This window comes from Podarcis cretensis (assembly GCF_951804945.1).
Source record: "Podarcis cretensis genome assembly, chromosome: 5".
NCBI classification, from domain to species: Eukaryota; Metazoa; Chordata; class Lepidosauria; order Squamata; family Lacertidae; genus Podarcis; species Podarcis cretensis.
The window spans coordinates 56,387,871-56,412,946 of NC_137174.1; the positions used below are offsets into that span (position 1 = coordinate 56,387,871).

Consider the following 25,076-nt stretch of genomic DNA (forward strand, 5'->3'; position numbering starts at 1 on the left):
TTGCAAACTTTAGTTTGCAATTCAAGTTGGACCTTTCTTTTTCCTGCCTCCCCAGTTTGGATATCGCTGAGCTACCATCCTTCCCCTGTCCTAGAATGTGGGCTGTCCTGTTCACCCAGTCAGGATCTCCTGGGATCTATGTATAGTATATCACTGTCACTTCCATAGGCATGATCTCAATCAGCATTAATGCTGGTGCTGTTCTGTTCAGAGGTGGAGCCAGCAGGGTACTCACTGTGTGATGCTAAATTGTGTGATGAGCCATTTCATATTTTCACCCTTAATAACCTGCTAAGCCCTCCTCCCCTTGAAGAGGACAATAGGTGTGAGCGCGAGAAAGGATGAATGCTCAGACTGCAAGGCAGAACAAACTGGTGTTAAGCTGCCAACCATCAGGGGAACTCTTGCTTCCTGTCCAATTATCAAAACAGCTGATCTGTGACATTTTAAGAAAGGGAAAGAGGCAGGGCAGAGAAAAGGGGGAAATGAAGGAAAGCCCTGACTACATAAATATTTACTTTCCAACAGTGTCACCTCCTCCAGCTTTCCTGGGTTTTAACTCTAGAGCTGTCAGAGTTTGCTGGGAATAACCAGTCTCCAGTCTCCTCTGTGCTGTAAAAACAACTGAATCCTTCCCTGGTGTGGGGCCTCTGTTTAAAGAGAGGGAAAACTCTTACATGCAATACCCTGTGTTAACCACTTGCTTTTTAAGTTTGGGAAGTGTTCTTAAAAATTGATAATACTTCTACACAGTCTGGGGATATAGACTCTCTTGATAACTAGTGTGATACATGGGATAGGTTTATCTGCACAGGACCCCAATTAATGACCGTGATCACACATACAGTAGATCACACAGCCTTAAGTGAGTCACATAGCTTGAGCCGATGTGTGTTTACTCTCAAGCACAACTCACTCCCAAGTCTAGTGTGTGTAAGGTAGCAGCTTACAGTGCTGAGTGCAGCTTTCTGGGTTGTTGGGATGAAAAATGGCACCACCGTGAAACGTTTTGTACCCTAAGTGGTGGAGATTAGAGATTATTTATAGTTCTGCTATCTTTGGTGAGAGAAGGACATGTTCATTAGCCTCAGGTTGGGAAACATAGGATACGACAATATTCCTCCCTTTAGTGCCTCTGACTCTTTTGTGGCTGCCAGAAGATCTAGCCAATAGATTTATCAAAAATACATTGTGGTGATCACAAAAATGGGTGATAAGAGCAGGATGGCCACGGTGGTTGAACTGAACTGGAAGCCCTTATTTAACCTGATTTGCATGTTTTATGATATTGAGATTTGCATAACATCAAAAAGAGGCAGAGTTTTTTGGAATTGCTGAAATGCTGCTAGCCCCAGCCCCGACATTGCCATGCCTCATTGGCTCCACTCGAAACTTCTCTGTGGAGAGATGAAGATCTGATCATGGGCACCTATGCACATGGCAGTCACACAGTGCAGGTGCTTAGGAATCTTAATCATATATGTGTGGAGCACCCATGCACCTAAAGTTATATACACATATGGATCTCTCTTTAGATTTTTGGCTTCCTGTGGGGACAGGGGTTATTGGAGTTCAACAACATCCGGTGTGGAACTAGTGGGCACAGTCCTGCTCCCTCTTACATGTTTGCTGTACATATGTCATTTTGGAAATGGGGCTTTAGCCATGTAACATTGATTATGGGTGGTTGCCTAGCTGTGTGCTTGTTGAACTTCACATACAAGTTACAGAATTTATTCATCTGAAATGAATCACAGTTTGACCTGGTCAGTGTTCATTTAAAATCACCAAGCTACACCTCTTTCCATATCCATGCATCCTGGTTCATCTGAATGCATTACTTTCCCAGGAGGGATACAGGTGCTGGAAATGAGCCTGCATTTCTGGTGGCAGGGTAGCCCAGCCTCCTGTTTCTGCTACTCAGTAGTGATGCCAAGCCTGGGTTTTCTCTCTGACACTCCAGAGGGAAGCTCTCTAGCCTTTCTTCTGTGCTCCTCCCTTGAAAGGTTTAAGCATGGATAAAAATGATACATGTTGTTTGCCCTCATCAGCCCAAAGAACTGGCATAATGCAATGCAGATGGTTTGTAAATTTGGCAGTGCTCATTACAAAGTTTAGAGCAGGCTTTGGTAATTTAGGTTAGTCCTGCAATTTACTGTTTTGTACACACTCTTAAAACAGCATGTTCAAGACAATGTGTGTGTCAACATCTGGGTAGAACATATTCTTTCATATCTTCTTTTTATAAGCAGTAGCAATGATGCCTAAATACAGGGCTTGTACAAACATGCATAAACCAAGAAAATTTATCATCGTCTTTGGAAGAAGCTGGGAGGAGGGAAGAAGCACACATCTGGTGACTTGGACAAAAAAAATTGCTGAGCTTAGAGAACCTGTAAGACTGCAGTTCTATAACACTTACCCAGGAGCAGAAAAGCATAGGACTGCTCCGCCAGTTTTGCCTTGCATATAAAATAACTAAAAGTTGGGGGGAAGTTAGGAAACACTTGTAACACCAGGTGTTGAATGTTTTGGGGTGCTGCTGCCATTTTGTCTCAACATTCAGTAAAGTGGTTCTCTAAGTTGGTTTTTTTATTCTCTGTCTGCCGGACATTGCATTGTGTGGGCTAACTTAAAACCTTAGGCTGTTGTTACATAAGTCATGTGTTAGGTCCAAAATAATTCAGACAGTGGTATTATATAGTATTATGGGATGCTTCAGGAATACAGAACCAGGTAAAGAACTACACCAAATTTTCATTCTCTGTTGAAACAAGAGGTGCTTGATTTTCCTAGAATTTGTGCATACTTGGGACATATCTGACAGTCACGTTAAAAGTCATTTGCTCATCATCACAAATGTTGTTTTTGAGGCAAGTCCTGATTAGAATGCTTTAGAGATTGATTTGTTTGTTTGTTTAAAAAAATAAGTGATTGATGCTTCTTAGTGCCAAGAAATAAAAATATTGGCTTACAAACAAACCCCTGTTAACAGAAATTTAGTTATGCATGTCTTGCATTAAGTACCACATGGTGATTTTTGTTTTGGGCTTGGGTAACATGAAACCTTAGTCAGAGATTGCCATAGAAATGTGGAGCTTTGACATCAGTGTAACTTTGCTTCTGTTTTCTGGGCCTTCATAAAACACCACTTCATGGGAATTTCAGACTTTGTTGCTATGTAGATGGCAGCCATGAATTTGCCTCAACTCCTGATAATTTGAAACATGTTGGGCTTAATTACTTCTTCTGTTTCTGGTCTACCTCTTCTGCTTTATTATTAGATGTCTAAAATGCCATTCAGATAACAGAAGAAGAAATCTTACATGCTATTCCTGGAGTTACTGGAATGCTACAGACAAATACTTACTGAGGCACTAAGCTATTCCACGGAAGCTGAGGAGATGCTTTTGCTTTATGTGGTTATAAATTGGACCCTAGTCCACAAATGTTTATGCCATAATGCATGTGTTAGTCTTTAAGGTGCCGTAAAGATAATTTGTTTTTGACATAAATGGTTGCCTTTCCTTGGCATATGAAGAGATGTGGTGGGAGGGAAGTTCAGGGGTGTACTGCAACTGATCATCCCATTTTTGGCCATTGCAGCTATAATCTCTGACAATTGCCCCAAGTTTCACATGTGCTGGTGGCCACACCAGTAATGAGAAGCAATACACTCCAGCTAAGGAGAGGGAGAGGGAAATACATTGCCACTGGATGCAGTGAGGAGGAGGAGGGGCTCAAATGAATGAGCCTCCCAGAAGCTTGATTTACATGTAATGGAAAACAATGGTTTTCTTTTACAAGAATGAGCCACACCAAGCCTGAGGCTCATGTATGGCCTTCTTTTTTTGCATTATTTTTTTTGCATTGCTTTATTTGTAAGGTATGTAGCTCAGTGGTGGAACATCTGCTTTCCTTGCAGAAGATCCCAGGTTCTGTTCCCAACACATCCAGGTAGGATTGGGAGAGACCCTATATGAAATCCTGGAGAGCTGTAGCCAGCCAATACTGAGCTAGATGGACTAATCGCCTGATTCAGTAAACAGCAACTTCTTTTGTTTCTGTTATGCTGCGGTTCCTCATGACATCCAAATTCAGAGAACTGTGGTTTGTTTAATCCTATGCCCTCCAGATGTTGCTGGACTACAAGTCACATCCTCTTGACCATTGATCATTCTGGCTGGGGCTCATGGGAATTGTTTAATCAGGAGATCAAACCAAGATTGAACTATGATTTCAAATCTTGCTTTCATTCAAAAAGCATAGTTTAAAATAAATTTTCCAAGTCTGGGCATCATAGAGAACTGCTGTTAGTTTATCTGAAAATGCAAATTTTTATCTCCTAATTACAGGCATGAAAGTGAAGGAGAAAGCCTAAGATTCACCACAGCTTATTCTTGCATCTGGAAACCATGTTTTTAACTAAGCTAGAGACATAGAAATGGTCTGGCAATTGATATTCTCCATGAATTTTAATCTTTTAAAAGTGAATCTATACCAGTGACCCATTACTACATCATATGACACTGAATTCCATAGGCCAATTATTATATATTACTTGGTATGCAGCTCGACCCTATCCATATTTATCCAGAAGAACTGCTGAGTTCAGTGTGGCTTACTCCAAATTAAGATTGCATAGAACTGCAGGCATAATGCGACTTTTTGGCAGTGGCTTTCTTTGGATAAATGACCTGAGTTTTGGCATCATGAAATAGAATGTTTTGTTTCTTTCCGCTCTGTGCAAGCTATTCACGACTCTATAAACCTTCATCCTCCTTGGTCATCATTCCACAAATAAAAGGTTCCCTAGCCACATAAGCTTTTCTTCACAAGAACTGTTAAGTTGTGGGTTGACATAGCAGACGACACAGCGATTTCTCCAAATAGCTCTTTATTTTGTAAGCTGGAATAGAACTGACTGCAAACAGCTCAGCCGGCCTGCTTTTATAGGCAGCCGGCTGTCAACATTGTAGCAACAACAGCCCAGCGTTTCCCGCCTAAAATAACTGACGTGGACCTGAGTGAAAACTATCTACAGACCTGAGTGAAAACTATATACAGTATCCCCCTGCTGGCCCAGGGTGAAACTTCACTACATAACACCCCTCCCCACCGAGATAAGGCGTTAGTTACAATCGTAATGGTTTCCTTATATACAGCACTACGCGTAATGGTTCAATTAGGCACAAAAGCATATCGGTTACATTTCCCATACTTAGACCAACAGTGATACATGTCCAACAACATAGTCCTTTAAATAAGTTGGGCGCTTGGAAACTCTGCCAGACCGCCGGGGACTGGTAGCCAAGTCCAGAGGGCCACACAGTTCTTGCTGAGGCTGTGGTGCGACCCTAGGTGGCGTTGGAACCAACTCCCCTGGATCCGCTGCTGTGGGTGGAGCCTCCGCAAGTGGAGTGGTCTGAGTCTGTGGTAAGTCTGGCAGACCCTCTGAAGCGGCTTGGTTCGGCTCCATGCTGGCAGTTTGCGAGGGAGGTGTAGGTGGGGCCTCGCCATCTGTACGTGTCTCTTCTTGAGCCGCAAGCGCAGTTGGGGGCACCACGGTAGTGTCCAAGTCCCCAACCCTGCGCCTAAGCTGGTCTATGTGCCGTCGCCACAAGCGTCCGTCTTCGAGTGCCACCTGGTACGAGCGAGGTCCAGTGACTCCTACTACTGTGGCTGGCACCCAAGGAATGTCCCCCACATAGTTCCGGGCAAAGACCTGGTTTCCTGGGACAAATGACCGTGGCGCGTTGGCACAGCCTGGGGGTTCAGCCATGGCAAAGTCCGGGTGTAGCCGGTCGAGCGGTGAACTGAGGCGGCGGCCCATAAGCAGTTCAGCAGGACTCCGCCCTGTGGCCGCATGAGGGGTGATGTGTTGCACGAACAAGTATTCGGCGACCCGCTCATGCCAGTCTCCCCGGTCCAGGCGTGCCAGTGCCTCTTTTGCCGAGCACACCATTCTTTCTGCTTGCCTGTTGCTGGATGGATGAAAGGGTGCCGTTAGGGCATGGCGGATGCCCAGTCCCAAAAGATACCGCTCAAACGTGCCTGACGTGAACTGCGGTCCGTTGTCAGAGACAAGGACATCAGGACACCCATGCGTTGCAAACAGGCCTCGCAGCACCCGGATGACGGCTTTGGTAGTGGTGGAGGGCATCAGGGCGACCTCCAGCCATTTGGAATAGGCGTCCACCACTACCATAAAGGTCCGGCCGTGAAAGGGGCCAGCCAGATCGATGTGCACCCTCGACCAGGGTGTCTTTGGCGTCTCCCAGGTGTGTCCCTTAGCTGCCGGTGGTGCAGGCCTCGACTCTTGGCACGCTTGACAGGCGGACACCCAGGCAGTGATGGCATCGTCCATATTAGGCCACCAGACGTAACACCGAGCCAACGCCTTCATTTTGACAATTCCCGGGTGGCCAACGTGCAGAGCCTCCAGGACGCGCTGACGGAGTCCCTGGGGAATCACGACGCGGTCTCCCCACAGCAGACAGACAGCCGCGATGAGCTGAGAGTTCATGTTGTCTGGTTGCGAAGGGCTGGAACTCCGATGCAAAAGGCCCTTGTGGCCACCCCCTCCACACCCAGTTGAGCACCCGGCTGATGGTGCGATCCTGGGCAGACGCGGAGGCCACAGTGGCAGCCAATACAGGCGCTGCCGGAAGATCCTCAATCAGAAGGAGCGATGAAGCTGGAGCCGGGTCTTCCACACATGCTGGAAGAGGGCAACGGCTGAGGGCGTCGGCATGGCCCATCGATTTCCCGGGGCGATGGATAAGCCGGTAGTGGTAGGCAGCCAGGAAAACAGTCCATCGCAGCATGCGTGGCGAGAGGACCGGTGGAGTTGGATGATCACCGGCGAGGAGGCCTAGGAGTGGCTTGTGGTCAGTGATGAGGTCAAAAGTCCTGCCATAGAGGTATTCATGGAACCTCTTCACTCCAGCCACAAGTGCCAGTGCCTCCTTGTCGAGCTGGCTGTAATTCCTTTCCGTCAGAGATAGCGTCCTGGAAAAGTAGGCGAGCGGTGCTTCTCTTCCGTCTGGAAAACGGTGACTAAGGACAGCACCGATGCCAAAAGGTGAGGCGTCGCAGGCAAGGACCAGCGGCCTAGATTCACTGTACTGTACCAGCACACTGTCTGATGAAAGGAGAGCCTTGACCGCGTTGAAGGCCGCCGTCTCCCGATGACCCCAGGCCCAAGGCGTCTTTGTGCTAAGGAGTCGGTGAAGAGGCTCAGCCACTGTGGCTTTGTGGGGCAGGAACATGTTATAAAAGTTCAGCAGCCCCAGGAACGCCTGCAACTCCGTCTTGTTCTTTGGGGTGGGGGCCTGCTGGATAGCGCGGATCTTGGATGTGGTCGGGTGAAGGCCGGAGGCATCGATAAGATAGCCCAGGAACTCTACCTGTGGAACGGTGATCTGGCACTTTTCCCTCTTTACCTTGAGCCCAGCCTCTTGGAACCTGGTCAGCACGGCACGGAGGCGCTCGAACCGCTGCTGGTGTGAGTCTGCAGACACCAAGACGTCATCAAAATATGGTACCACGCCCGGAAGCCCTTGCAGGAGACGCTCCATAAGGCTTTGGAAGATGCCAGGAGCCACACTCACCCCGAACTGCAACCGGCGGCAATGGAATGCCCCCCGGTGGGTGACGATCGTCTGGGCTTCAGCAGTGGCATCATCGACGGGCAGTTGTTGATAGGCTTGGGCAAGGTCCAGCTTAGCGAAGACCTTACCCTCACCCAGGGAATGCAGCAGGTGTTGGACAACAGGAACCGGATAAGCGTGCTGCTGAAGTGCCTTGTTGATCGTGCACTTGTAGTCAGCGCAGATTCTCACTGACCCATCTGGCTTGACAGGCGTGACGATGGGGGTTTCCCACTTGGCGTGGTCAACCGGCTCCAAAACTCCTTGGGCGATCAGTTTGTCCAGTTGTTCATCCACCTTAGCCTTGAGAGCAAAGGGAACCCGGCGTGGCTTTAGCTTGATGGGGGCGACTTGTGGATCAAGGCTAAAGGAGATGGGCGTACCTGTATATTGCCCCAAGGTGCCGTCAAAAACCTCGGCAAAGTCTTTGACCAGACCCTCAGTCTCTGCGTTAGAGATGCAGTTGATGCCGGTGACTTCCAGGCCGAGGGCATCAAACCAGTCTAGCCCTAGGAGGCTTGGCTGCTGACCTTCGACCACCACCAACCGGAGCAGGCCCGAAAAATCCTTGAAGGCAATCCGGAACCGGCCAACGCCTACCACGGGAATGTCGTTTCCCTGGTAATCTCTCAGGTGTACGCGGTGAGAGTCGAGTTGCCTTTTGGACACTCTGGGTACCAGTCTTTTGATGGTGCTCCATGACACGATGGACAGGGCAGACCCGGTGTCGATCTCCATGTCACATGGAGCTCCTTCAATGAGCACCGTGACGTTCAGCTTGCATCGCGTAGGCGAGTCGGTTTGGCCAATCGTGGTTCCAGACGGGCAGCGGCAGTTGGTGAGAGCGAAACAACTTTCCTTGGCAGACTGGAGTGAAGACTTGGACTTGCGAGTCGATGAAGGGGGGGTGTCAGACGGAGCCGATCGGCAGACCTTAGCGATGTGGCCCCTTCTGGAACACTTCCTACAGATGGCGTCTCTGAATCGACACTTGGCACGGGAATGGTTGCCTCCGCAGCTGGCACATTCCGGTTGGCCCTTGGACTTCTGTTGGAACTTCCTGCGCTCCCGCTTTGTCTGGTGCACGTCATCGTCTTCACTGGAGGATGCCTCATCACTGCTGGCCTCTTCATGATGCACCGGAACTGGCTCCCTAGCAAGACGCGGGCTGCTGGACTTGCGGATCTCCTGGGCGGAGCGTTCAGCAGCTTCTGAGGCCACAGCCTCCTCAATGGCTTTCTGTAGCGTGAGGTCTGGCTTGGCGAGGAGATGCCGTTGCAGATGGATGTCCCGGACCCCGCAGACGATTCGATCCATCAGGGCATCGTCTAAGTCTCGGAACTCACAGTGCATTGCAGCCTGTCGCAGGGCGGTGGTGTAGTTGTTGATTGACTCCCCCTCTGCCTGGTTCCGGTGGTAGAACGCATGGCGGGCAGCAATCTTGGACGGCTTTGGTGCGTAGTGGTTGCGGAGCTTCTCTTGGATCGTGTCCCATGGTGTTGCCTGGACTGCTTCAGGCGCAACCAATGCTCGGGCCGTCTCAAACACCTCAGGCCCACAGAGGCTGAGGAATAGGCCCCGCTTCCGATCCTTTGATACTGCTGTCAGCTCATTGGCTTGGAGGTAGCAGTCGAACCGAGCGAGGTAGGAGTCCCATGATTCAGAGGCTGGCGCAAACGGCGGTAGAGGCACAAGTGAAGCCATGATTCCGATGCCGGCGTGAAGGGCGATGGATGGAACACAGTGCTCTTAGCCAGAACAGTCAGCTCTGAATTGGTTCTGTCCAGTGATTTCGCTCAGTGATTTTGCTCTGTGATTCAGCTCAGTGATTCAGCTCAGTTCAGAGGCTGGCCGCATCTGGCTGTGCTCTGATGTCCATCGATCCCATCCTCGTCGCCAGTGTTAAGTTGTGGGTTGACATAGCAGACGACACAGCGATTTCTCCAAATAGCTCTTTATTTTGTAAGCTGGAATAGAACTGACTGCAAACAGCTCAGCCGGCCTGCTTTTATAGGCAGCCGGCTGTCAACATTGTAGCAACAACAGCCCAGCGTTTCCCGCCTAAAATAACTGACGTGGACCTGAGTGAAAACTATCTACAGACCTGAGTGAAAACTATATACAGTATCCCCCTGCTGGCCCAGGGTGAAACTTCACTACATAACAAGAACAATGATCCATCTTCCTGATCTTTTTAGCCACTATTTTATGTACTGTCAGCTCTTACAAGATTTTAAATTTTAAAGATTTAAGGATTACAGTCTTGTGGAGCAGGTATAATTTACACTGCCATAAATCCATCAAGGGCACTTCATTCCCTGGACAGTTGCAGCAGTTCATTTCCTGGAGAGTTGCTATAGTGTTGGAAAGCAAGATTTAGCTGTAAATTAATGGGTGCTCTTAGCAAATACTGTATCTGCATTTTAGATTGAAACACTGTGGTACATGTGCACGTAGAAAACTCACGACTGCAGTGATGCCCACAGTTCCCTTGCCATGTGAATTGGAAACAAAGAAATGTTGGGGGGTCTGGTTGCCTTTCAACCCCTCCCCATTTTATGAATCTTGCAAGGAAAATAAGTTGTGGTTATTAGAAATAATACTTAAAATGTATGTATGTGTGCTTGCCTCTTGTTAAATAATTGAGAGAGTTTGATGCTTTTAAATGCAGAAGTGTAAATCCTTTGTTTATAGAAGAACTGCCTGTCCTTTCTGGTAAATGACTGTTGTTGCCCAATTTTATAAGATTATGACGTATTTAATGTTTCTACATGTTCATGGATGCCCTTGTGGGAATCTTTTCCTTATAATTTACTTCCAGGTCATTCAACTGACTCAGGAATGAATCCCATAGTCATTCTAGTTATCTGAATAATTCTTGTTATATATGAGCTTTAAAAAATATCATTATTATTCATATTTTTCAGTCTGCAGCACCCTGCTGTGTATTTAAAATGACTGTTTCCCCAGCTCCACCTTAGGGTAGAAGAGGAATGAAAGTACAAAATGCAAAAAAACAAAACAAAAACCCCTCCAAGAAAACCCTCAAAACCACCACCACCAGGTAGCAGCTGTCTACTCAGTTACCTTCCTCACCCATGATCCTTCATGGAAGAGCAGCCCAAGTGCCAGTATGGCACCCAGGCATAGAAATAGTAACCTATAGAGTAATGAGGTTGGAAGGATTCTCAAAGGTCAAGTCCAATCTCCTACCAATGGAGGAAACACACTATTACATTTCCCCATACTTTTCCATTCAGTTTTTGCATCTTCAAAAAAAGAAACTCTATTTATTTTGAGCATTTATAACCCAGTCTTAAACCAAAAAGGCACCTAGAATAGCTTCTAAAATGAAACAGTCCTATTCCGCAGGCTTACAATGTAAAAAGAAAAAGGAAAAATGACACTGAAAGGAAAAGGGATGAGTAGGGAAGAAGAAAAAAGCAAACACAATAGTTCTTAAATAGAAGATCTGATAATGGCCAGCTGGCATAGAAATAGGTCAGGGGAAGGAGGCACCTGAGCTAGTTCTTTGGCAAAGCTGATGAAATGAGCCCTGCTTCCCAACTCTCCCACTGAGGTAGCCTGATAGAATGGCTGCTGCCAGTTGAGGGAGAGGAGGCCTGGTGGAACTGGTCATTTAGATCACATGCACACATAGGTTTTTGTTTATTTAGGTCATGGACATGAATTTTCTTTTAACTTTCTATCCTCTGTTTTGATAAATGACATTTTTTAGCATGAGGCACTCTGCATGAAACCGTGCCAGTGATAGAACTATTCAAAAGTAACACATAACAGTGGTAACAGCTGTAGTTCTTGCTTGGCATGCCAAAGGTCCTGGGTCCATTCCTTGTCATTGCCAAGTGGGGCTGGACAAGGCCGAACATCAGGAGAGTCCTTGCCAGTCAGTGCTGACCCAATTTTGCCAAATGAGCCAGTGTTCTGACTTGGTATAATGCAGTTTTCTGTGTTGCTAAGATCTATGTTGACAGTGAGGCAGCTCTGAGAAAGGGGTGACTATATGGGCAACCAAAAGACTTTCACAACTCTAATTCTAATCACATTTACTACTAAGTAAGTCTCATTTCATTTAACAAGTAAGAAGTAAATATGCTTAGGGTTGTGCTGCACGAAGCTTAGCATTAGAAATAGCCTTACTCCGGTTTCCAGCGGGCTCCCTTGTCACCATTCCCAGAAACATAAACATCCTTCTTTCCATGTCCGTATAAAATCACTACGATGAGCGGAAGGGGATCAGGGCTGGGTTAGGGAAATGAACACAAATCTAGCCAGTGAATGACTCCAGAGTTCAGGAGGGCCTAGAACTGTGCCCAGCCCTGGGACCTTTATGCAGGTTGTTTGGTGGAGTTCTTTTCCACACAGACACACTGCCAAACTGACAGGGTGGCCATCAGTAAGCCCTTTGTGCCTGCAAAAGATCCCAGACGAGTCGACTCCAGTAATACACTGATTCTTGTTAAGATACCTGGCCGAAGGAGCAATTCTGAGCGACTCCCATTCTGTGAGACGTTCCAGGGACAACATCAGCTTTGTAAGCAAAAGGAGGGGTGGGATTCAGACCCCCTAGAGCTTGTCTGCATCAGGGGTTTTTAGTGACACTGACACAGCTGCAAAAGGAGTACTCAAAACAGGCCTTATGTGCAAAGGTCCATGAGGAGGTCCAGTTAAATATTTTAGGAGCAAAAAATACCACAACTGTTATGAGCCATCCTAATGTTTGCAGCACATCAAGAGTCATAGAAAGGCTTTTAAAAGTGGTTTAGGAGTGCTATCCTCTATCTGCAAGCTGAAAACAAGGCTTTTAAAGTATTTTTTAAAAAATAACTTCTGCGTATTTTATATCTAAAAGTAATTTAACTCCTCCAGATTCAGGTAGGTAGCCGTGTTGGTCTGACGCAGTCGAAATAATAAGAAAATTAAAAAATTGTCCAGTAGCACCTTAGAGACCAACTAAGTTTGTTCCAGGTATAAGCTTTTGTGTGCATGCACACTTCTTCAGATACACTGAAACAGAAGTCACCAGACCCTTATATATAGTGGGAGGGTGGGGTGGGGTTTTTTACTACCCTTCTGAGAAAAACCCAGAACGAACTTAGTTGGTCTCTAAGGTGCTAGTGGACAATTTTTTAATTTTTGTTTGTTTGTTTATTTTAACTCCTCCAGTTTGCTTTGAAACCCTTGTATGAGGTTTTTAAAGTACTAGTTTTATGAAATATTTGTGCCTACCACTTGACTTATAGGGTACTTTTAAAGAACCGTTTAGTATACCCATCCACACCCACAATGACATTCTTAAAAGTGTGAAGAGAAGAGTTTGAATATATATTTAAACTAAAGGACAACAGCTGTTTTGGCCCTGTGTGTGTGTGTGTGTGTGTGTGTGTGTAAGTAAGTAATAATGGCACTTCCATCTCCCTACAATTTTAAAGGCACTTGCAGCAGAAGTTCTAAATATTTCAGAGATACCAACAAAATTGTTGAAAAGATAGCCCCTCAACTTTGTAGGGGGAAAATGAGAGTATTTGTGTGTCTATTTTGGCTTCAATGCTATGCAGTAAGAACAGAACTTTCTTCGAGTAAACATTCATAGGATTATTCCACATGACTTGAAAAGTCCTTTGCAACTGGCCATGAGGCTTTTCTCCAGTTGTCATACGACTTGAGTGCATGATTCCCACAAAGTTAGGCTCAAAATGGACTAAGTATTGTTCCTGTGTCAGGTTTGACTGTCAACTGCTGTTCGGTATTTAGTCTGCACCGCTATTCTCAGATATGCTACTTAGGGGCCATACGTTGCTTCTATTTATATGATTGTGGAATTCAGTATATCCCAACCTAACTTTTCCATAGTGATCACTATACTGTTCCGCCCCCGCCCCCCTTTTTTGTTATTGCCATTTTTCTCCCAGTGAGCCTGTGCAGGATGGAGAATGGGGCAGCTTCTTTGTTTTCATAAAGAGCCCCCTACAACTAGGTATCAGAAAGGGAGACACACCAAGCATTCAAAGGCTGATTCTAGATGACAGCTATGCCAATCCCTGTTCTGATAGCTGCTGTTCCAAATGCTGTCAGGATGGGGCTCCCTGTAACCATGTGCAAAACAACTTCAAACCCTTGTGATAACTGATACCCCTTCAAAGCAGTCTCTGTTTTGCTTTTGGGTTTCCAACTACTATTGCTGGAGAAGCCAAGATTTGGAAGCACTCAACAGGCAGCTCTTGTGCTTGTTGCATGAGGGTGGCCAGTTATGCATTACCAAAAAAAGAGGTGCAAAAAGTTTGCATGGGTTCAATTATATGAATGGATGCCGACTTAGAAATAATTACTGTATTTTTGAAATGCAGAAATGCATTGCCTTCCAGTTGGTTTTAGCCTACAGTGGGTTTCTCATGATTGTGAATGCAGAATTATAGGCACCAGAAGAAGCCAGGCTGAATATAATTTGTGTACATGACCATCTTTATGATATTATTTAAAGTAAGTTTTTAAAACATAAAATAGTACACTAAATGTTAAAACGTTTCTGGATGAAAAACCCACCTAAATATGTGGGAAGGGACATTGGGGGGATAGATTGCTTACTATTAGACAAGCTGTATGGTGGCAGTCTTTGTTCTCCCCCACTCAATTTACAAATCTAATTGCAGCATATATATTTTGCTGTACAGTACACCTGGACGCAATGATAAGCCATCACTTAGTGTAGTTTCCAGGAGCATTTCAAGCTCCACAGATTCAAAGCTGCAGCGTTGCCAAATTGGAACTTGGCTTTGTAATTTAAGTAACACATTTATAAATAAAAGCACTCTTGTCTAATAATAAGTACAGGCAACTCTCAACTTACGCAGGAGTTACGTTCCAGGGATACTGCATAAAGCCAATATCACATAAAGTTAAAATACATTGGGTTCCATAGCAGGAGGTATTGCCATAGTCTTTTTTCTTCTTCTCGACATCCACCCCCTTAATTTTTTTATAAAAAATTTTGCCTAGCCTGTAAACCTGAATGTGCGTAAATTAAATCTGTATATGTTGAGAGTTTCCTGTACCTCAAAAGTGCTGCAATATTGTCTGTATGACTATTAAAATCAGATGTTGTTAAATACTCAGTATTTCTCAGTGTCTGATTTTACCAGACTTTACCCCAGACAGTTCTTCTAATAGAGGACTCATTGATGTAAAGCAGGATACAAATGTCCCTATGAGCTTATGCGGGTTTGAAAGTAAGTCCCATCCAGTTCAATGGGACTTACTCCCAAATACACATATATGATTTCTGCCAAATGTTTTAAAGAAAGAAAATAGATGGAGGATAGGATTTCAACTGGGTTACTTCTACACTTAGGATTCCAGTGAAGGATTCAAGATGAATACCATGTCTTATTTGCCATGCTAGTTCCAAATAAAGCCATGAGGGGATTTTCTTCAAAATGGACAGGATGCGATTGATATCCCTAGTGGAAAATTGTTCAAGACACATGTACTCATAAATTATGGAATAAGAGATCCTGTTACCAGCCCATCTGTGTCTCCTAAAATAGCAATAAGAAGATAATTGTATTAACAGCCTTTCTTGGTGTATTTTGTGCTGTATTATTGACAAAGGCTATAAGCTGGTTTTGTTCCAATTAAGAAGTGCAACATACGCCTTTTGGTGATTTTTTCCTGTGACATTTTTGGGTAGCAATCTCGTAAAATCAGAGGCTTTGTTTGAAATGAAAATGACAACATTGTTTCCTAGTATAGCCATTTTCTTCAAAATAGTGTATCTTCTGTATTTTAAAGCATGCATATCCTTTAAAAAAGCACCTGCCTATATCTATAGGAAACCATATATTATTTTTTGTCCCAACTATATGAAATAATTGCTCCTATGGACACCCTGTCTCTTCCTGTCTGCACACTTCCTCTTTTGAATGGAAGAAACACCGGTGCAGACCTATCCACATTGTTTGATGCTAAAATCTGAGCTGCTAGAACCTTAGACACACAGAGTGATTTGTGCTGGACTTAAAGGGTAGTTTTATCTAAAAAGATTTGCACTGACTTTGCATGGAAGCCACTTGAAAATCCTGCCTCTAAATTCAAAAGGCAAGCGTGCCTTTATTTGTGGGTTTAAAATGCTTTCATACAGCACATCCGGTCCATACAGTCCACACACCCTTCAGATGTGGAAAGGTAGGAGAGTGCTCAGCTGAGCTCTCAGTGTGCTTTGTTCATAGGCCTGTGAGGAGGATGGCATCTATCCATCATCGGGATGGAAATGGAGACCTCAAGTCTACAAACCTGACCACCCTTTGAGGGTTATGTGAGGTTCTTGGTGTCAGGATTCTGTAAACGATGGCCAGCCTGCATAGCACAGCAGCACAAGGGAACAAAGGCAGGCAGTATTTGGGGAGTTGTTGCTTCTCTTTGGCTGTGCTTGGAAAGAAGGCCCAGCTTGTTTGGGCTAGTGTTTTTCTAGCAGCCTGTCCAGTGCGACTGCCTTATGCTCTGAAATTCAGATGCAATTATTCAAGATCCAAAAGAACATTTGTCAGTTCACAATCCTCCTTCTAAGTTTTACTAGTATTCATTTGTATTTATATATAAAAAAGTCGTCATATATCCTGTACTTTCTTATATAGTGAAAAGTTCTATAACTATGGAGAAAGCAGGAGGCAGATCCTGCTGTCATTTTTGCTTAGGACACTTTTCCTTTCAAGGGGGGAAGTAATTGGCTAGAACAACAATCCCTGAGTGAGCTTCTTAATGCTTTTGCTTTCATTGGGGGAAAAGCTGTTGAAATGTGACGGCTCTGTGTGGCCTGAATGGGTTCATTCTGACACAGGCACTTTGCTTAATAACAGCAGATTCTCTTATGTGAGCTGAAGTGTAGTTATTTTGCAGTTAAGCTTTCATTTTGATTTTTTCCTCTTTTGGAGGCTGAAGTAAGAATAGCCTGCGTAGCAAACTATTAACAGGTTTCAGAAAGTGATAAGTTGCCTTATTCCAAACCAGACCATTGTTCTACAGTGACTGGCAGCAGCTCTGCAGAGACTCCAACAGGGGTCCGACACAGCCTCGGTTGGAAATGCTGGCAATTGAACCTGGGACTTTTGGCATTCAAAGTATCCTTGGGTTCTATGGTAATGAATAATGCGGCAAGAAGTCCATGCTAGTTGTGTTTAGGAAGATGTTTTCTCAGGAAAGGATTAGGGTCCTCTGGAGCCTTGAAAAGGCTGTCAGGTTTTGATCTTCCAGTGTTTCTGCACCTCCCCAAGCATTAGTTGCTATACTTAAAGGGCCTGTAACCTATTTTGCAGGGTGGGAGAGGATGCAAGGGAATCATCTTCAGACTGCAAGGATGATGGAAGAGCCACATCCTCAGGCTGGGAATGCTGAGGTCTCCCCCTCAAGCAGGACAACTAGGGCAGCATCTGAAGCAGAGTTCTCTACAGGCCAGCTCTACATATACACCATACATTTATGGTTCATCCCTCATGGAGCTACAATTACCATCACCATTAACAGTTCCCAGAATTGTTTGGGAAGGGTGTATGGTCCAACCATAGTCATGGACACTATTCCTTCTTTCCTTCCTATTCTTAAAGAAAGAATTATCAAGAAGGCACAGCAGGAGGCATGGGAGAGTAGCAGGTTCAGTGAGTATCATTTAAGATACTGCAATTGTGTATGTCCCTAACATACCGTAAAAAAACATGTTCTGTAACTGCAAAAGTTATGATTCCCACCTGACTATAAGGCTTCATGTCAGGTTTCTGACGAAGGCCTGTTGAGTAGCATCTCTTGACTTATATAACAGCAGCCCTGCCCTGTCTACTGCACATGCAGTCAAAACTTGGGGTGTGTTTTTTTTTTTTACTTCAAGGAGTTGTCAGAGAGATGATGCAAGAAGTCTTTAATTTAATTTATCCTGTAAAACTGTAAGAAGGGAATCTTTTTGGATGCAATTTCAGTTGGTATATTTGTGCAGCTCCTTGGCCATTGGTTACACTGTGATGAGAAGGATGAAGTTGACATTCTGTCAACAAAACACTCTCTGTGTCTCCCCACCCCTGCTTTCCTCTTGTTGATGTCCAAGTGGCTTCAGACAGCTTGCCTATAATGGCCATTTATGAATTTTATTGTCTGTAACAGAGGCTTGAGTGTTTGTTCTCCTGCAGAGTGATGGAAGGAATTTCATGGTGAGAAGCATAAAGGAAGTTTGTTTCCCAGTACCAATCGTAGATCTGTCCTCCTCCGGTGCCTAAAAATTACTACAGATAAGAGGAGAAATATATTTCTTTAAAGCAGGGTGGTGGTAGTGGTGTTATAGCTCCCCCCCCCCCCATTTATACAGCCCTGTACAGACATGGTGCAACAACGTTAGGAACAATTCTCCATTTAAAAATCAGAGCAAATCATACAGCTCTAAGGAAGGCTTAATGATGCATTCAACCAGCAAGTCAATTAGAGTTGTGCATGATGATGGACCAATACAGATCATCATAAATCTCTTGGCAATAAATGGGGATATTTGATCTTCCCAGGTCTTCAAGAAATCTTTAAACAGTAGCTTGAATTTCCCTGTGACGGAAATGATTTTACACAAGAGGCTAACATAAAAATGTATGCACTAAAAACTCAAAGCAGTTTCTGTGCTGGAATAAATCATTCAAATTAGGCACATTTCGAAAAAAAATTAAAATTGGGATTTTGCAAGATTGTGTGTGCATGTTTGTGAAAAGGAAGGAGTAGTATGTGGGGGAAATGCTATAGCTGAAAATGCAATGCCTGGACCAAAATTACTTATTTCTCTCTCTCAGTGGTGGCTGGTGTCCATTGGGGCTGATAGGGTTTCTTTTTCTTCTTTGTTGATCACTCGCAGCCGAGTAAGATTGTCTTCCATAAACATGGTTTTAAAAATGAGTGCGATCCACACATCCTTTCACAGTGGGGACATTGGTTTCCGGGCAAGAGTTGATCATGGTGTGGATTTGCCAAGGCAGGGAGACCAACAGTAAGTGGAGACCATGCCAATCAGAGGTAGAGCCAGTGCTATTTTTCTAGAAAAAGAGGTGTCAGAACTCACCATGAACACCTCCCTTTTTCTCTTATAATGGCAATGGTGCATACCTGAGAGGTGCCAGAACTGAGTTCCGATGAGTTCTGGCTGAAAAAAACCCTGGGTAGAGCCAAATAGTTCTGGTTTTGTCCCCATCCTCCTCCTCCTCCTGCCTATTGAGTTCTCCGGGGGCAATAATGGTTAAATCATCATTATTATTAATCCCTGCCTTTCTCCCAAACTGGGTATGGTGTGGGCTCTTTTTGCCAGCCTAAATGGTCTACAGATGACTTCCCAATCTCTCTTCCACTAGAGAGCAGCAGCAGCAGCATTGAAAGAATGAATGCAGATATGGCATATCCTAGAACCTCACCCCATCCTTTTTATTTTATTCTATTTTGTTTTATTACTCTGTTTCACACATAACATTACACTTGCCTTGTTTCTCATGTCCAAACCTTGTATCTTTTATGGTACTTTGGAGCTATTGGCAGGAATGAGCCTCCTTAGTGAAGTTGCTTAGTGAAGTTGAATTACAAGTTCAGGAGGCCTTTCATGTGTTCCACATCTATGGCTGCTTTATATTTTGTAAAATATGGTCGCCAGCAGTCTGGTTTTCACTTTGTGGCTTGGATTAGAAACTGGGGAATGGGAGTCGTTCACAATCCGCACTATTTCCACACGACGCATTATTAAAATTTCTGCTTAGCTTGCCCAGCACACCAGTTAGTTGGAATGCTGAAAAGGTGGGGGCTGTTGTATTGTAAAAACAGTAATGACCACCACAACCCCACAAAATTGGGATGTTTTTATAGTGTCCTTCTGTGCAGCAGTTTGAAAGGAGGATGTTTGCCCTAAACTAAGCCTCACATTCCTGGTCCCAAGGCATGTATCCCATGTTGTCTTGTGTTGGTGTAGTGGAATGAGAAGTGAAGCAAAACTTACACATGATTTATGCAGTTTAATCCCCCAGTTTAATCCTCCCTTCGTTTAGCCTGACAGGTCTTCTTAATCACATCCAGACCCACTAAATTGATATTTTGCCAGCTACTGAGGGGTGCTGGAATGCATTCTCTTATCCTCCAAAGAGACAGCAAGTATTGTTAGAGCAGCCATCACCAGCCAACTGTTGATGAGAACCTGGTCCTGATCCTGCAAACATGTGCAACCCTTGAAATAGATGCAGGGTTATTACGGTATCCAACCTGGAAGTTACCAGCTCATAGACAACCGTGATCAGGCTTTCCTGATTCATTTTTCAGACCCTGTCTTTGTAGGATCTAGTCAGAATGGATGGTTCTGTATGTATTATTCTCCAGCCATCTGGTGCAGCTGCTTCCAGGCAGGGTGGTTCAGACAGTAGGACACCAGGGTCCTGCATTCAGACCTCACTGTTCTGAGCCCTGATTCCTTATGCCAGGAGTCAGCAAACTTTTTCAGCAAGGGGCCGGTCCACTGTCCCTCAGACCTTGTGGGGGGCCCGAACTATTTGGGGGGGCCAAGAATGAATTCCTATGCCCCACAAATAACCCAGAGATGCATTTTAAATAAAAGAACACATTCTACTCATGTAAAAACCCCAGGCAGGCCCCACAAATAACCTAAAGATGCATTTTAAAGAAAAGAACACATTCTACTCATGTAAAAGCATGCTGATTCCCAGACCGTCCGCAGGCCGGATTTAGAAGGCGATTGGACCAGATCCGGCCCCTGGGCCTTAGTTTGCCTACCCATGCTTACACCTTTGACTGGGTACCGATGCCTGCAGTACTAAAAATCTGACAGACAGCCTTATTTCACACATTTTCTAGAGTGTGAAAAAGTGTAACAAATCCAAACTGTCAGACCTCTTGTTCTGCCACAAGCCTTACTCATTTAGAGATGGCATTATGAAGAGATCCAACTTTCTAACCTTTTTCTTCACACCTGGGCTCAAATAGACAAAGTGTTGTCTAGGAGGCACCTGCTCAATTTCTACATCCTCTTTTCCCCCCTAGGTAAAATCCTATTCCGGAGAAGTCACATTCGAGATGTCGCTGTGAAGAGGCTACGGCCTATTGATGACTATTGCAGGGTAAGAATTCTTATCTTCTTAGGAGAGTGATAACTGACAGAACACAATGAGAGTGTTGAATGGTTACTTTAAATGTAAAGGTTCATCATTGTTCCACCTAATGTGTATGTCTTTAAGGGGCCAGAGCAAGGGCCAGAGCAAGATAACGAGACCCAGCTTTACAGCTGTGAAACATAGCAGGTGCTGCTGAGTTGTGCTGATTAAGGCGTGTCAGCATTTGGGCATAGTATATAAGGAGCAGCACCTAGCTCTCCCATTACCCTGGGGGTTGGGTTGGTGGTTGGGTCTGGTTTGTTGTTAATGTATTTAGTGTATAAGGAGTTTTTGTTTTTTGTAATTAAAACCTTGCTTAAGTTATTTTTGAGTCCCTTTCTTTTTAATGCATGGTCTCCCCAGCAAGCTCTCTGCAGCGCTACCATACTGCAAATAGCCAACAGAGAGATGGTCACCCAAGCATATTTAGAGGGGAATGGGACTGTTTTAGCTTACTGGTATGTCTGCAGAGTTTCCCTCTCACACAAACAAAAGATGCATAGTTGAATTAACTGTAATCTGAATCTGAAAAATAAAGGAAGATGAAAATGCTGCTTACCCTTCAGAATGCGCCCTTTGAGTTCCAGTGGTGTATAGTGGAAAAGGACATATATAATATAGTCCTCTCTCTTAAGTGATGTCAACACCCCTATGACATTTAATTATTTCTTAAATAACTCCTGTGGCAATGTGTTCCCATCCCATCATAATCTAGAACATCCAGTGTTACACAGTTCTACTGAAGACTCCCATGGTATTTTTCAAAGTATTTCCTTTCTTCTTAAAAGTAACTATTTACATGATTGATCACCTTGACCCAGTGCCTGCAGGAGGCATGTTCATTCAGTATTACAGTGGTGCCTCGCAAGACGAAATTAATTTGTTCCGCGAGTCTCTTCGTCTTGCGGTTTTTTCATCTTGCGAAGCACGGCTATTAGCTGCTTAGCAGATTAGCGCTATTAGCGGCTTAGCGGCTTAGAAAAAGGGAAAAAAAGAAAAAAAACTCGCAAGAACTCGCAAGACGTTTCGTCTTGCGAAGCAAGCCCATAGGGAAATTCTTCTTGCGAAGCACCTCAAAAGACGGAAAACTCTTTCGTCTAGCGAGTTTTTCGTCTTGCGAGGCATTCGTCTTGCGGGGCACCACTGTATTTCTAATGGAAGAAAGGAGGACGCTTAATAGGTATACCTCACCTATAGAGCTTTATAGGTCAAAGACCAGAGAGGAAGCTGCTGTAGATCCTGGAGCTGGAATCCTTGGAGGTTCACTCCTGTGAGGTTGCCAGCTGCTACATCTAGAAACTGTGGTTTTTCAAAGTAAGTTACAAAGGCCTGCTGCTCCTTAAAATCAAACTGTCTCTTGCTTCTCTCTGGCTGCAAATGCACATTTACTTTTGAGTAAACTCCGTAAAATTCAGTGGGGCTTACTTCTCAGTCACCATACACATAATTGGGCCCCTTTCACAATCATCATGTTGTGTCTTCAAAATAGTACTTATTGATTTAAAGGATTTTTTTACTCCACTGTTCAGCCAAATATGCACACAATTAATATAAATGCTGTTTGTATTAGAATGGTGTGTGTGCATGTATCCTCATTCTTTTGGATCCTGATCATATGAACAAAGACTCAAAGAGTATCAGGAAGTAACCAGTCTACATTAATTAATCTTATAAATGCCCTCACTGAGCATGGTTAAACAGAGGCAAAGATATGATGCCCATGGTGTTAGCACTTGCTGACCAATTGAGGGTCAAACAGGGTCTCTAAAATTAGTTCAGCTTCTGCTCCCCTCCCCCTTCCCCCGGTATAGTTTTAGGCAAAATAATGTGGTAGAAGCATATTGATAGCAAAATGTATCAAAGTTCTAAGAGCTCGAGACCCAAAGAAAAGATAGCATTAATTCTCAACCCTCTGGCTAGGGAAAACGGAACTAAAACCTTATCTTATGAGATCAAGCCTTTTGTGCAACAATTGATGCAGTGTCTGGCAAATGAAGGCGTAATGGCTGTAACCACGTGTACTCACACTGTATCCTTCACATTAATCGTTCAGACAGGAACTGTGCAAAACATGTGCATATGAAATAATGTCATGGGTTCACTGAACAGACGTGCTGCTCAGAAAGCAGGAATTCACTCCAAGATTGTAGAGGTGGCCTCTGACCCCACCCAGAAAGCAGACATTGGTTACTTATCTAAGATGCAATTGTTTGAGAAGCAGACAGTCCCTTACTGGCGCGAGGGACATGTCTGAGAAATACATGCTTGAGAAATTGTTCTATCATTTATGGCTGTGATAACAAAGGCTACCTAACTGCTAGTCAGTATTCATCTTGGCCTTGTTTACTATCTGTGTCAGTGGAATCTACCAAAGCAGTCCCCTTGCAGCGAAGTCAGGCCCCTTTTTTTCTTAAAAATTCTAATTGATACTGAACGAAGTACAAGCTGCAGCTTGACATGAAGATTGTGTGTGTATGTGTGCATCTATACTGATTGAATGTTAATAGGGCTGTTCCATCGGCAACACTGTAGTTATTAAAAAACAGCAGTCCCTTGTCTACTGAGATTCACAGTTGATTCTATGAACTCACATGATATGGAATGTGATCATGCAAATGCCTACTAATTGGAGACATCATATTATGCCCAGTGTACAAGTCAGCTAGGGTGGCATGGTGAAAAAGAGGGAGGCCCTTGCACCTCTGATAGTTGTGAATTTCAGCAGGTGTAGCTTGCATGGCAACGTGGTTTATCACAACGTACAAACACAGCCCTTTTTTCTAACACACACAATGCTGCTCCAGTTACAGTGGTGCTCTGTGGGATGTAGTGCAACTACCGTATTTTTCGCCCTATAGGACGCACCTTTTCCCCTCCAAAAATGAAGGGGAAATGTGTGTGCGTCCTATGGGGCGAATGCAGGCTTTCGCTGAAGCCTGGAGAGCAAGAGGGGTCGGTGCGCACCGACCCCTCACGCTCTCCAGGCTTCAGGAGAGCCGCAGAGCCAGCCCCACAAGGTCGGGGGACAGCGGGGAGGCGGAACGCTGTCATCCCGCTGTCTCCCGATGTGGTTTGGAGGCTGACGGCGGGGAGACGCGTGCTTCTCCCTGCCGCCAGCCCAGCAAGCTCCGGGGACAGCTGGGAGGCGCAGCGCGTCTTCCCGCTGTCCCTGGACCTGGTCTGCAGGCGGGCGGCGGGGAGAAGAGCGCTTCTCCCCGCCGCCACCCCCGCAAGCTCCGGGGACAGCTGGGAGGCGCAGCGCGTCTTCCCGCTGTCCCCGGACCTGGTCTGCAGGCGGGCGGCGGGGAGAAGAGCGCTTCTCCCCGCTGCCGGCCCCACAAGCGCCTGGGCGGAAAATAATTTTTTTCCCTTTATTTCCCCCCAAAAAAACTTGGTGCGTCCTATGGGCCAGTGCGTCCTATGGGGCGAAAAATACGGTAACATGCACTGGAACTTGTATGATTGGACCCAAAGTTAGGGAATAATATACCAGGAAATATTTGTGCCTCTTACAAAATAAATACAGTGGTGCCTCGCAAGATGAAATTAATCCGTTCCGCGAGTCTCTTCGTCTTGCGGTTTTTTCACCTTGCGAAGCACTGCTATTAGCGGATTAGTGGATTAGCGCTATTAGCGGCTTAGCGGCTATTAGCGGCTATTAGCGGCTTAGTGGCTTAGAAAAAGGGGGGGAAAGGGAAAAAACTCGCAAGAACTCGCAAGACGAAACGTCTTGCGAAGCAAGCCCATAGGGAAATTCGTCTTGCGAAGCACCTCAAAAGACGGAAAACTCTTTCGTCTAGCGAGTTTTTCGTCTTGCGAGGCATTCGTCTTGCGGGGCACCACTGTAAAAGAAAACAAACCGGAACATAGACCGTGAAAAAGAGAATTTGAAGGGGTAGCCGAAAGGTTTGCAGTGTAACTCCACTCTGGTTAGCCTCAGAACTCTTCAGCTGCCCCTTGGCTTGTACCAATGTGTGAGGGTATCTGTGTGAAAGTCTCTATCAGACTAAAACATGCCAAAATATGAGCAACATGTAGATAAGAAAAATAAAATTTATAAAACACAAAAACTTCACATTGTACAGTGGTTACTCTCACAACAATCCTGTGAAATAGGTGCAAGATGATGATTGGACTTCGTGGCAGAGAAGGGATTTAACTGGGTTCTTTCTGGCCCTAGTTTAACACATAATAACTTGGTATAGTTGTTAGGACCTAACTTCTGTACTGTGTTATAGATGTGAAT

The 25,076-nt window shown here is 44.9% G+C and overlaps 1 protein-coding gene and 1 long non-coding RNA gene across 8 annotated transcripts in view; one reads left to right on the plus strand and one right to left on the minus strand.

Moving 5' to 3' along the window:
* SH3PXD2A (SH3 and PX domains 2A) overlaps positions 1-25,076 on the plus strand; it is a 259,361-nt gene that overhangs the window by 85,395 nt on the left and 148,890 nt on the right. For all 7 annotated transcript variants that reach the window (XM_079976076.1, XM_079976079.1, XM_079976071.1 and 4 more), the window contains one exon: positions 20,721-20,797. In XM_079976076.1, coding sequence (XP_079832202.1) covers positions 20,721-20,797 — 77 coding nt within the window. The remainder of the gene's footprint in view (positions 1-20,720; positions 20,798-25,076) is intronic.
* On the minus strand, positions 22,012-24,837 carry LOC307216218. Its single transcript, XR_013839005.1, has 3 exons — positions 24,687-24,837; positions 24,285-24,362; positions 22,012-23,682 (listed from the first exon to the last, which is right to left on the minus strand). It is a non-coding gene; the product is annotated as an uncharacterized lncRNA (long non-coding RNA).